Below are 12,122 nucleotides of genomic sequence, written 5' to 3' on the forward strand. Positions count from 1 at the left end.
TTACAAGGGTATGTAGTTATAGGACGAGGGGTAATGGCTTTAAACTGCCCAGAGAAGCTGTGGATGCCCCATCCCTGGCGGTGTTCAAGGCCAGGCTGGATGGGGCTTTGAGCAACCTGGTCTAATGGAAAGTGTTCCTGCCCATGGCAGGCGGTTGGAACTAGGTGATCTTTCAGGTCCCTTCCAACCCAAACCATTCTGGGATTCTACAATTCATCTGGTCCTCCCTCTATAAGCAAAATCAATTTTTACTTTTTGGGATGCTGCTGTCAATAAGCCTGGTTCTGGAAAGAGCAAATCAAGGAAATCCATCTTTTGGTAAGAAATGAATGTACTCTCAACACAAGAGGCAAAGGAGTGACACAGTACAGGAGATTATGACTAGGCAACCCCCTGGGGTAAGGTCTCAAAGCCCAGTCGATCGAGTAGCTAGTCATACTGTCTTCTAATTGCTCAGCAGAGAAGAAGAGACGAGCTTCCTACTCCGGTCGGATTGTCCTGCTCTGCACGCAAACTCTCATGGAATTTGGTTAGGGAAGGGGAAGGTTTGCGAGGTTGCCCTGTTCTGGTATAGGCAGGAATGGCCAGGGACTTGGCAAGAAGACTTGATTTCAGAGCTCACTGGACTCAAGGGATCCACTGTGGTTAGGTTGGCCTTGGAGACCTCTTGGGTCCCTTGTCCATCCATCCCTGCATTCATGCAGTGCCCTAATACCTCCAGAACAACCCATGCACAGGCACTTTCCCAGGTGAATCTGGAGTACGGTCAAAACAACCCATCCAACCTGTAGTAGAGCTCCAAGGAGAGGGAAGAGAAGAAGGTTGGCTCCAGCTATGCACCCGCCACTGTCATCTTTTGCCCCCGTTCTTGGCATAGGTTTGTGTCTCCTCACAGCCTTCTCTCGGTGGGTAAAAGTTCAGCCCAGTTTGCAGACTGTCCAGGGTAATTCAGAGCAGATGCCTCCTCTCTCCCGTGGCTATATAAGGAACCCAGGAGATGAGCCTCCAGAGCTAGGCACTGAGGTTAGGTGATGCGAATACTCCCTAATATGTGAGATCAGATGTCTCCCTGACCAGCGTGTCACCTTACATACGATGCCAACAGCATCTTTGGGATTCTCTGTATAGAAAACAAAATACTAACATAGCTGTCCTCGCTCTTCTGCTTCAGTATTTTTCTTGTAGACCTGGCCTTTGAAAACCGGCCGCAACAATTGCCTGTTAGAAGAATAATTTATTTTAAAGATGCAAAATAATGGTCTGTCTTATTTCCTGTTCTAGGTGACCTGTATGGGGCTATCGGATCGCCTGTGAGATTAGCGAAAACAGTTGTGGTTGGCAAAAGGCATGACCTGGTACAGAGGTTGCTTTATTTCCTTACTTACTTCATCAGATGCTCTGAACTTCAAGAGACGCATCTTCTAGAAAATGGGGAAGATGAAGCCATTGTCATGCCTGGAACTGTTATAACCACCACGCTGGAGAAAGGAGAAGTAGAAGAATCGGAGTATGTGCTTGTCACAATGCACAAGAACAGGGGCAACTTGCTACCGACGGAGTCTGAAGAAACGAGAACTTCTAACTGTAGCTGCAAATATTGCAAATGTCCGATTTCCCTTGCACAAAACATAGAAGGTGTTTCACAGCAAGAGAGAGAAGACGCGGAAAACACTCCTAAGGTAGAGCTGGAAACGTCCTCGGATGAGAACAGAACTATTGTTCCTGACGATTGCCAGGAAGATGCTGTGGATGTTAAGCAATCGAGACCCTGCCTGGACACAAAACTAGAGACCGTGGTGTGCGCGGGGTCAGCTTCACCAGAAAAACGTGTAGTGACCGAGGCTGGTTTGGAGCCAACAGCAAACGTGTGGAGGAACGAAGACTCGCTGGAATCAGGCAACCAGGCGGTCGGCGTGACAAGGTCACCTGGTATTGCTGTGGAGAAGAAGCCGCCGGATAAGCTCTTCTGCGACGCGTTTCCTTGCAGTGCTGCCGAAGCTCAGACAAAGGTGACTTTCCTCATCGGAGATTCCATGTCACCAGATTCAGACATCGAACTCAGAAGTCAGGCAGTAGTGGAACAAATTGCTAGGCATCACAGCCCGCCCGCAACGGAGGAAGGAGTGTCTGCTGATCAGAACTGTGAAGCTAAACAAACTGTCGAGGACCAAAATAGAGACTGTGGGACAGCTGAACCCTTTCCTCAAGTCGCTAGCGAGCATCAGAGCTGGAATCCCAATCCATACAACCCCGAGAGCATGAGTCTGTTTGACGAATATTTTACTGACGACAGTTCAGTTGAAACCCGGACTATTGATGATATTCCAGGGCAAGCAGCTCCAGACCTTCTTGCTCACAACAGTAGTTTAGAGTTTTCTAAAAAGCTCTGTACAAAGACTAGCAAACCGCCTAGTGAGTTTTGTAAATTTATGGACTCTGTTCGACAAGAGACCTACAAAAACTGCTTTAATGAGCAGGACCAAAGAGAGAAAATCTCTATTCGCGTCCCCCATGGGGACAGAGAAAACGTAGAGAAAAAAGTCGCCCCGGGAATTGATTGGGACATTCCAAGAAATGAGAGTTCAGATAGTGCCCTGGGTGACAGCGAAAGTGAGGATACAGGTCACGATCTAACTAGACCAAGCGGTAACTATTATGGAGGAGAGCAAGAAGACTGGGCAGAAGAATATGAGATTCCCTTCCCTGGGTAAGTGCTGTTCAGCAGTAATAGAGCCTAAAAAAGATAGAGCCTCTTCTTGTGTCATGTGTTTGGAGGAACGTAGCCCAACTTGGCATCAGCGGGTGGAAAAGCGTCTCTTGAGCTTGCTGGTTGTAAAAGAATCTAGAGAGATCAGTGGTCTGGAAAAAAATACTAATTGTGCTTTGCGATCGTGGCTCGTATCCTTTTCTTCCACAACGCGCTGACTGCAAAACTGACTCGAAACCCTTTCTTTTTACAAAGTGCTCAAAGGGAAGTTAGAAGAGATACGATAGATATGAAAATGCCAGCTCTCTGTAACGCTGAATTTGTTGGTTATAACTGTGCATCTCTCTGATATGCCTTTCTTGCAGGTCAAAATTAGTTGAAGTGAACTCTGTCCAGCCCAGTATCGCCAATTTTGGACGATCCTTGCTAGGTGGCTACTGTTCCTCTTACGTCCCTGACTTTGTTTTGCAAGGAATAGGAAGCGATGAAAAGCTGAGGCACTGTTTGGTGTCAGATTTGTCTCATGCTGTGCAGGTAATTAAGCTATATTTGGTAAATGTATTTGTCGCAGTAGGGAAAGGCAAATGTTTTGAAGCTGGAAGTGGAAATATTTACTGTCTCAGGCTTCTACAGTCCCAAGTCACCAATTTTTTCTCCTCTCTCCGTTAATGTATCTGAAAAACGTGGGGTTTTCACTGCAAATCTGGAGCACAAAAAGCTAGACTCCCACTGAAGCTGGCTGAGAGGCTCGTGCCCTTGGGAAGCGGGGTCTCTGTGCGAAGCTGTAGAGAAATCATGGTCTGTGGGCAGGGCAGCCTGCTGACGGTTCCGTGCCCACAGGGTGGACCGAAGTCGAACGAGACCAAACGCCCAGGTTGCTGCGCGTCTCTTCCCGGGCACGCAGCCTTGCTGCGGTGGGTGTGCAGAAGCTGCCTTTGCTCCCGCCTCTTTCCGCGCACGGCTAACCGAGGTGCTGCTGCTCGTGGGGCAGAACGGGCTCTCTGCGGGGAAGCCATCAGGAATGCTCAGTGTTTTGGGGGCGTTACTCTTTCTTTAAGACTATAGTCAAAGCGTCCGATAGCGCCGGCTTCATTGGAAAAGGAGAAACCAATAGAAAGATAATTGTCCCGAGGGACCTCATACTTCTGTGTGCCCGAAACCATCTCTTCTCCACAGAAGCTTTTCCCTAGATGAACTGGGGCATGGCTGGGTATTTCCTACACCTTTTATGGTCACCAGGAGAGGAGTGGAAAGCAGGCTGTCACTGAACAGCGTGATTCTGCTCCCCTCTAGCTTATTCCCAAGGAAATGGGGAAAGACCCGCACACGGACTGGTGAGCAGGCAGTCTGCTTCTCTGAGCGCTCGCCTGGGAGCCTCTGAAACCTCCCCCTCTTCCACACCTCTCGATTAGCGACGCGCATCGCCCCTTACGCAGGCACGGCTACCCTTCCTGCGGCCGTTCCCCCCCTTTCCTCGTGCCCGGCCCTGTGGGGGGCAGTTTCGCTCCCTGCACGGCTGTTCTAGGCACCGTTTTAAGCCAGCGTGTTTTAGGCCAAATGTTTAAACCATTTGTGAAGTGTAATTGAACTTCAGGCTACAGAGGCGGCAGTGTGAGGTAGCTGCTACGAAAGAGACTTATCTGAAATACAGCCTAATAGCGGTGCACGTCCATCAGCAGACTTAAACTTCAATTGCGAAAGTTAAAGACGGAGAGGATACGAAATGACTGAGCAAGATTGTATATGCTTATCCTCAAGTAAAATAACAACTGCTCCCTAGCCCTGTGTGAAGTCCCTGCCGGGACTCTCTGGAAAGGGCTGCTTCCTAACAGTCCAGCCCAAAGAATGCACTGGGGAGGGCAGTGGCGTTCCAAATACTGCCTTTTTGAAACCTCCATGGCTTTAGAGAGGTGAAACGCTGCTTGGAAGGAAGGGGACGGAGGAGCTGGGCGCAGTCTTGGTTCCTGACTCCCTCTGCTGGCCCTCCCATACAGGGAAACCCATGAAACTGGGAATAAACCCGACCTCGTTAACACAGCCATGTTGAACAGCAAGTTGGTGTTTGGGTACTTCCAGTTTTAGGCATTTGAAAGATACTTTAGATACGTCAGAACTCTTTAGATCAAGTATCAAAAGATTTGCCAGCCAGTGACAGGCTTCCAAGCCTGGAAGGAAATGTAAAATAGCGACTACCCTAAGGCTGTGCCTCGCTTACAGTAAAGCTCTGGTTTTAATCGATGGAACGCAACGTTAGCACACGTTACTGTATTTTAGATGGAGCAGTGTCTGGGCTGCCATCCCCGCTGCCCAGGGCGGCGGCGTCTCGTGAAGAGACCGTTGTCGTCGGTCATTCTCAGGGTTGTGCTATTCGTTCTTTGTTTCTAGCATCCTGTTCTGGATGAACCCATTGCAGAAGCCGTCTGCATTATTGCAGACACGGACAAATGGACAGTGCAAGTGGCCAGTAGCCAGAGACGAATGATTGATAATAAGCTGGGAAAAGAAGTGTTAGTCTCGAGTCTTGTCTCCAACCTGCTTCATTCCACTCTTCAGCTTTACAAGCATAATTTATCTCCAAACTTCGTAAGTATGAATGACAATCGAGAGGGCGATGTTTTCAAAGCGTCCTTTCACTTCGTAGGTTAAAGAGGTTGCCAGGCTCCGCCTGGGTTATTTATCCGTAGCCACATTTTAGTAGCCAGAGCACCCCCTGGTGCAGCTGTTTGAGCTGTCCATTTAAACGCTGCTCTGTAATCGAGACAACCGTCTCATTAATTCTGATTTAACGTGCAGTCAAAGGCTTCTGCTAAAAAGCAAGAGCCGTGCCAGTGAATATCTTCGTAATTATTCACCTAGACACGGCCAATAGACGTATGGGGGCTGTGCTGTTTTGCTCTGAGGCTGGCCACGGCATGGATATAGCGCTGTCTTCTCCCTGACACAACTCCCTTTGCTTTCTAGTGTGTTATGCACCTGGAAGATCGGCTGCAGGAGCTCTATTTCAAAAGCAAGATGCTGTCCGAGTATCTCAAGGGCCAGATGAGAGTTCACGTCAAGGAGCTGGGCATGGTGCTGGGGTACGATCACAAACTTCCTCCGAGCGGTGCTGCCCTGGGTTTCCTGGTGCCAAATCCTCCGCCTAGGCTTGTTTTAAGCGCAGTAAAATGGATTCCTAAATGTGGGACTGGAACCATAGCGTGGCATAAATCACCCATGGCCGCAGGCTTCTCCTTAGCCATTGCTTGATCCTGAGGATCCCCCAGCCTTTCTCTCTTCCCTCCGGGCAGGAAGATGGGCTCAGCACTCCAGAGCTTATCAGACTCCTTCCTTAGCTGGTCAGTCATCACTGAACAACGTGGGGCACCTGATTCCTCCAGGTTGACTTTCCCTACATGGCAGAAAACACCCTCTGTGTCATGTAAGGCACATAATACCTCTCTGTGGGTGTGGGGCACAGGCAGAGAAGCTATTTAAGGGGTGTTTATAGGAAGGCTCTGAATATCTTTTTATGCAGGAGGAGTACAGGGTGAGCAGGAAGGCACACGGAGCATGTGTGGAGCTGGAGATGGGGGAGCAGCTGCAGCGGGGGGAGCTGCGGGATGGTGCCAGGGCTTTCTTGGTAGCTGCAGAAGTAGTTTAGCCTGGTCTTCTGCCCCCGCGCTTTGTCCCCCAACTATTGCTCCCTTTGCTTTGAGGGCAGGAAGGAATCTGCTGGTTTTCTTCCCTCCACCTGCTTCCTCACCAGTTTGTTGGCTCTGTGAAAGCCAAAAGCACGCCGAGCCGGGCAGGTAGGAGGTACGGCAGCGCTGACAGCACCCCGCCGCCGCTCGTCGGCGGGAGCAGGCGCGTCTGGAGGGGATGTTAGAAACAGCCTGGTGGCCGGAGCGCGGGAGCCAGCTGGCAGCGCCGTGCTGGGAGAGGAGCGCCGTTGGCTTCAGTTCTCCTTGACGAATGTCCTGCCCCTCGGGGCTGCGTACGCTCACGGCCCGAGCGCCAGCGCCTGCGCAGGCTCTGTGGTTACTAACGCACGCGTTCAGCCCAGCTACGTGTCGGCTTAGGTTAAATGCGACTCTTCTGCTTCCTTTTAGGATCGAATCCAGCGACCTCCCGTTACTGGCAGCTGTAGCAAGCACTCACTCTCCGTATGTTGCCCAGATACTGCTTTAAAATGCCAGAGGCCACAGACGTTGACTTCCACCCCCCCCCTCTGGAAACAAAGTGGAAGACAACTTGTTCTGGCTCCTTTCTCTTTGAAGGAGCTAAACCAAACTGCTCGTTGAGCTGCAGCACCTCCGTGCGTGACTGCACGTTATGCAAGCGGTCGGAGACTTCTCCTCTCCCGCTTGGTCATTTGTAAAAAAGGATAAAGAAAGGAAGAAAGAAAAAACGAGTAAGCCCGCGATTTCAAACACAGAAACGCAAAGATTTCAGCAAAAGCTGAAGATCGGGGGGTTTTTTTAATCAGTTTCTGCCACAGTGGCTAACTGTAATTTATACTGGGGAACGCGAGGAAGAACTGCTTTGAGAAACATATGATGCTACCGCCAGTTATAAACTTCACAAGAGAGCACAGCAGCTGTCTTCAGGCCGGCTTCCACTGATAAGGATCTCGTTAAGATGTGTAATTCTCGAGCTGCAACCATTTGTAAACGACTTCTACTTTTTCACGTCCTAGTCAAATTCTGGATGCTTCCCAGAGGAAGAACAGGGCTGGCGGGAGGGGGTGGGGGGGTGGCTGGTTTGTTTTGTAAAAAGCTTATTAATGACACTCAGCTCCAAAATTTATTTATGATCTTTCTCCTGGGGAGAGGGAGTAGCGGGGGGGGAGGAGGGAGGAAGAGGCCAACAGACAAACTAGCGATGGAGATTCTCCTTCTTGGCCGGGCGTTGTAACCAGTATTAAATGTTTATAATGTTTAAATGTTGCTTTATACTAAGTGATGCTTTTCTTCCACGACGTAATCAAAACGTTAAAACAGAAGTCTGACGAGAGCGCTGGTTTAGTTTCCCCGTGGGCTCCCCAGAATGACGTGACTCTTACCTCTGACTCTTTTAGGGTCTATAATGCTCTTGCAACATCGCATTCTTTTTACAGCAGTCAGTCAGCTATTGAAGGAAGGAACTAGAAATAATTGTACCAAAGCATTGGGGAAAAAAAAAAAACGGATAGACTATTACCCTTAATTGCTCAGGTAACTTAACTGATGTATTTTTTAAAACCACCCTACAAAAGACGAAGGCAGATTACACCGAAGTGTAGCGATACCAAAATGATTTTTTGACAAACACGCCCCTGATGCGGATGACTCGAATCCCTTTTCTACTCGCTTGGGTAATTACCAGCAGGAACTCTTGCTTATTTTATTCTCAGCATTTCTCCTCGTCTCAGCCATCGCTGTTTTCTCCTTGTATATACGATAGTTGTGCGAATAGCTGATGGACCCAACCCGGTGTAAGTAATGTAAATACACAGTGGTAGGTGGATGATGTTTTCAAAGGCTCTACTACCTCAGTTTAACTGGACACTTCGTTATAGGCTTCTCTTTGCGTGTTTGTCCTAGCAGCCAATTAACGTTGCTGATTTTTAGGTTCTGTTTTCACCGATTACGTTCAGTACGTTGGAGTTCGTGGATTATCCGCAGAAGTAGGAGATACAGTTCTATAAATACGTCATTCTGTAATCATCTTTTCAATAGTCTCGCACGCCTGCTATTGTTGTTTGCAGAGTTATTTTAAATACGAATCTATTTTAACCATTTGATAAACTTGAAAACAATAGGAGAGATCCCTGCCCCACCGCTGCCAACCACAAAACTCTCCTCCCTGCCTTGGCTGGGGCCAGGATTTCACCCGGAGTGGTTGTTTTTTCAGTAATATTTAAAATCTGTAAGCTAAGGCTCTGTTCCAGGGAAGACCTACATGGCAAACCCACATGTCTTTCCATGTGGGACTGAGTCTTCGCTAGTAAGTAAACCAAACGTTAATGCAGGCGGTGTCATCTGAAACTCTTTTGTATATAAAACCTGACGCTGACTGCTGCAGGGAAGAAACTTGGGTTCAATATGTGACCTAAGGATCTGTTTCTCCCCTGTTCTTCAAACGTCCTTTCTGCACCACACAGTTATTTTACATCTGGCTTCTGGAATGAGCACAAAACGTAGGGGCCCGGTTGTGTAACCACGTCTTTAATGAAATCTAGGAATTGAGCTCAGAACGTGGGTTTTTAACTCTTTGCTGTAACGCGTCGTGTAGCCAATAGTTACGATTCTGAACGTTGTACATAGATTTGCAGTTGTAGCCTGACGATGTCGGCACCGCCGGCGTTGTGGTCCTGGCTGGGGGTCCCGAGGATGCGCCTCCGCCCCTGCGGAGGTTCCGTCGGGGGGTTCAGCCCCGGGACGTGCCCGAATAGCTGGGGCGCGCCGCCCCCCGACCCTGGCACCTCCCAGGACTGGGCTTCGAACGCATCCTTACCCAGAAATATTATCTTCTCCTCCATTTAACCATTACTAGGCGAATTGTGGGTGTTGCTTTGGAAGGGGTTTGACTCTCAAGAAAGGCCCTTGCACAGCTTAAAATCAGCGTTAACCTGAGAAGGAGAAAAAGGGGGTTGTTCGGTGGCGTCCTTCTCCCCTGTCTTCTGCCTAACGCAACCCGTTAATGCCGTCGTAATGATGTGTTTAGTCCCAGACGAGGCGGCCGCGGATGCGGTGCCCTCGCCCTCCGCCCGCCGAGCGGGTCCCCGCGCGCCGCTGTGGTCACAGCGCGGCCAAAGCCCTCGCGTGACGGGGAGTGAGTCTGTAAGGTAACGCCTAGGGTACGTGAACAATGCGGTACGTGTGTGTGCTCGCCAAATAATGCGAGAAGGGATCTTTTACAGGACTACGGCATTGGTTTTTAAACGGTATATCGCGCTTGGTTTTACGGGACTAGAAAACTAACGTTTGATTTCTTTTTGCCACTATTACCAATCTCCATTAACGTGTCTTAATTTTCTGGCTGAAAGCTACGCGTACTAGGCACGCAAACGAGCAAATCTGGTTTTGTTGCAATTGGCGAACACTGGGCTGCTAAGAACAAAAAACTATTTAAAAGAAAGGATTTTACACCTTGCGTATGTTTTCCCTATTAGTTATTATAGATGTTTTATGACAATTTTTTTGCTTTCTCTAAATTATTTAGATGGTGGTACTTGTAAAATGCTGGGTAAAATGTACATACTTGTTATCTCTTCTGGTTTTGTATATATTTCCCAAGATGTGCACTTGTATTATAATAACCATTCCCAATTTTAGGGGAAATTTGTGCAATAAATACAGTATGTCAATTTACTCCCCGTACATTTTTCTGTCCGTTTTTTATACTCGTTCTACAAGAGTTGGCGAGTGGGTAAACCGTCACCATCTCAAGCTTTTGACGCCTGTCCATCTCCCATCACACGTCCTTTCGGGGCGTGCTTCGAGCACTCGGAGGTGCTGCAGCCGTTTCATTTAGGGTCTCTTAAGGAATTCATCATTTCCAGTAGGAATCTGCAGCTGAACTTGCTGCCCCTTCGGTTGCGAAGGTGAACTGTGAATGTGGCAGGCCCAGAAGGCGACAGGAAGTCGGGGAGGTGGTCCCGGCCCTCTGCCCTGATGCTTGGCTTTGCCTGAGGAGAGCAGACGTAGCCCTAGAGCCGTGGTCTTCGTGCCGGTCCGTCCGTGCGCCCCTAAAGTTACCTGCAAAGCAGTTCGTCACACTCGTCGAGTGTTTGTGATTCCTCCCCCGCAAGTTACCGTGTTCGTGCCCACCTGCCCGGTCACAATCCCTTTTCCATCTCTCGGGGCTGCTGCACAGGGATAAAGGTTATCGAGAAGTCTTTGTAAGGTTTTATTAACCATAGGTTCAAATCTTGATACAGTGCTGTCAAGAAAAGTGAAGTGATAATCATACAACAGGAAGAAGCTTGGGAAGATGTAGCAGAGCGCGCACACGACGGCTTTTGGAGCATTCGGGTTAACGCAGCTCCTGTGTTCGTGAAGAGGGAATGAATTATCAGCAGAAGACGCAGACTTTGCTTGAAGTAGCTGCACCCGCTACTTTTAGAATCATTCTGTGAATCTATGATTCGATAAGCTTCCTCGTGGTTTCCGTTCCTGGTACCTGCCTTCCCCCAGAGCCCTCGCTGCACGCGAGGTGTGGGACTGGGACAGGACGAGCCGGGGCATGAGCAGAGGTAGGTGCCCCGGCCCCGTCCTGCAGGGACCGGCTGCTGGGCAGGAGGCTCCGCGGAGCCGACGCGGCACGGGAGGCTTACCCGACTGGAGCTGCCTGCGATTCCCACTTGCAGCTGCCGAGTCCTGTCTTGTAAAAATATACCTGTTACCGGACTTTTTTTCATCTCCAGGAGGAAGGAAAGCTGGGACAACAGGCTCGTGGGCATTTAAACTGGTCCTGTGGCACCACTGTGGGCTTTCCTTATGAGCAGGGAACGGATGAATTGCTCAGACTGTGCATTCTCCATCCCCGTCCCGAGGAGCGTGGCATCAGCTGCCTTAAATGCTCCGTGCGGGTGGGGCGATGTAAAAACAATCGATAGAGGTTCGAATGCCTTTTAATAACTGTGGCATAAGGGTTTATTGCTTGGCCTAGTGGTCCTGTGCCGTGATGGATTCACACGGCCGAGCCTGCGATGCCACAGCAGCGCTGGAGGGGTGCGGCGGGCAGCACCCAGTCCGGCTCCGGCGTCTGCGGCCGGGGGAGAGGCAGGAGGCTCCGCTGCGGGGACCGGTGATGCACACTGTGCCCCGCTGCTTCGAGCAGACCGTCAGACGTCCGGCAGCGTGCCTCGGGCCGGGGCTGGGCTGGCTGAGCGCACCCCACTCAGAGCGGCTGGTGACGAGGTGTCCCCCCGACGGGACGTGCGAGGGGAGCCGGTGATCCTGTGCCTGTGCGGGTGTTTGGCAAGCGATGATGTTCGCGGTAAATTCAGCAGTATAATCACCGCAGCACCCAGAAAACGCTGATGTTAACGCCCAGAATGGATTTCCTTTTTAACTCTCCAGCTAGACTGGGATACGGCACTTGCTAGCCGGTATTTTTAATGTGTTGTTACTCCTTTTCTGTAACTCCCTTAATTTTCCTGGAACAAAGGGGAAAGCTAATTCACTTTTGCCTAGGCAAAGGCAGGGAAGCAAGCCACGGGCATCCGAGCACCACCGCGTCTCTCATCCCTCGCGTGATTAGCAGGGGGGCTGCAGAGGAGGAGAGGAGTGTTTTCTGTGCGGCTTAGCGCAGAGCAACCGCAGGACGGTTTCTGGACCCGCGGGGCGGGAGGCAGCTCGCTGTGTCGCTGTCGGCTGCACAAACGCACGGAGCCCCTAAACAGCTCCGCTGCTGAACCGCGGTTGCTTTCTTCTCTCTCTGCAGATGTGAC

The 12,122-nt window shown here is 50.1% G+C and overlaps 1 protein-coding gene across 4 annotated transcripts in view; it reads left to right on the top strand.

The window, feature by feature from the left end:
* The window catches only part of FNIP1 (folliculin interacting protein 1), a 71,910-nt gene extending 61,872 nt beyond the window's left edge, over positions 1–10,038 (top strand). For all 4 annotated transcript variants that reach the window (XM_064458300.1, XM_064458299.1, XM_064458302.1 and 1 more), the window contains 5 exons: positions 1,282–2,707; positions 3,073–3,241; positions 5,093–5,290; positions 5,669–5,784; positions 6,796–10,038. In XM_064458300.1, the coding sequence (XP_064314370.1) occupies positions 1,282–2,707; positions 3,073–3,241; positions 5,093–5,290; positions 5,669–5,784; positions 6,796–6,874 (1,988 nt within the window). In that variant the 3' untranslated portion in view covers positions 6,875–10,038. The remainder of the gene's footprint in view (positions 1–1,281; positions 2,708–3,072; positions 3,242–5,092; positions 5,291–5,668; positions 5,785–6,795) is intronic.
* The last annotated feature ends 2,084 nt before the right edge of the window (positions 10,039–12,122 follow it).

Source organism: Phalacrocorax carbo, chromosome 8 (assembly GCF_963921805.1).
Source record: "Phalacrocorax carbo chromosome 8, bPhaCar2.1, whole genome shotgun sequence".
Classification (NCBI taxonomy): domain Eukaryota; kingdom Metazoa; phylum Chordata; class Aves; order Suliformes; family Phalacrocoracidae; genus Phalacrocorax; species Phalacrocorax carbo.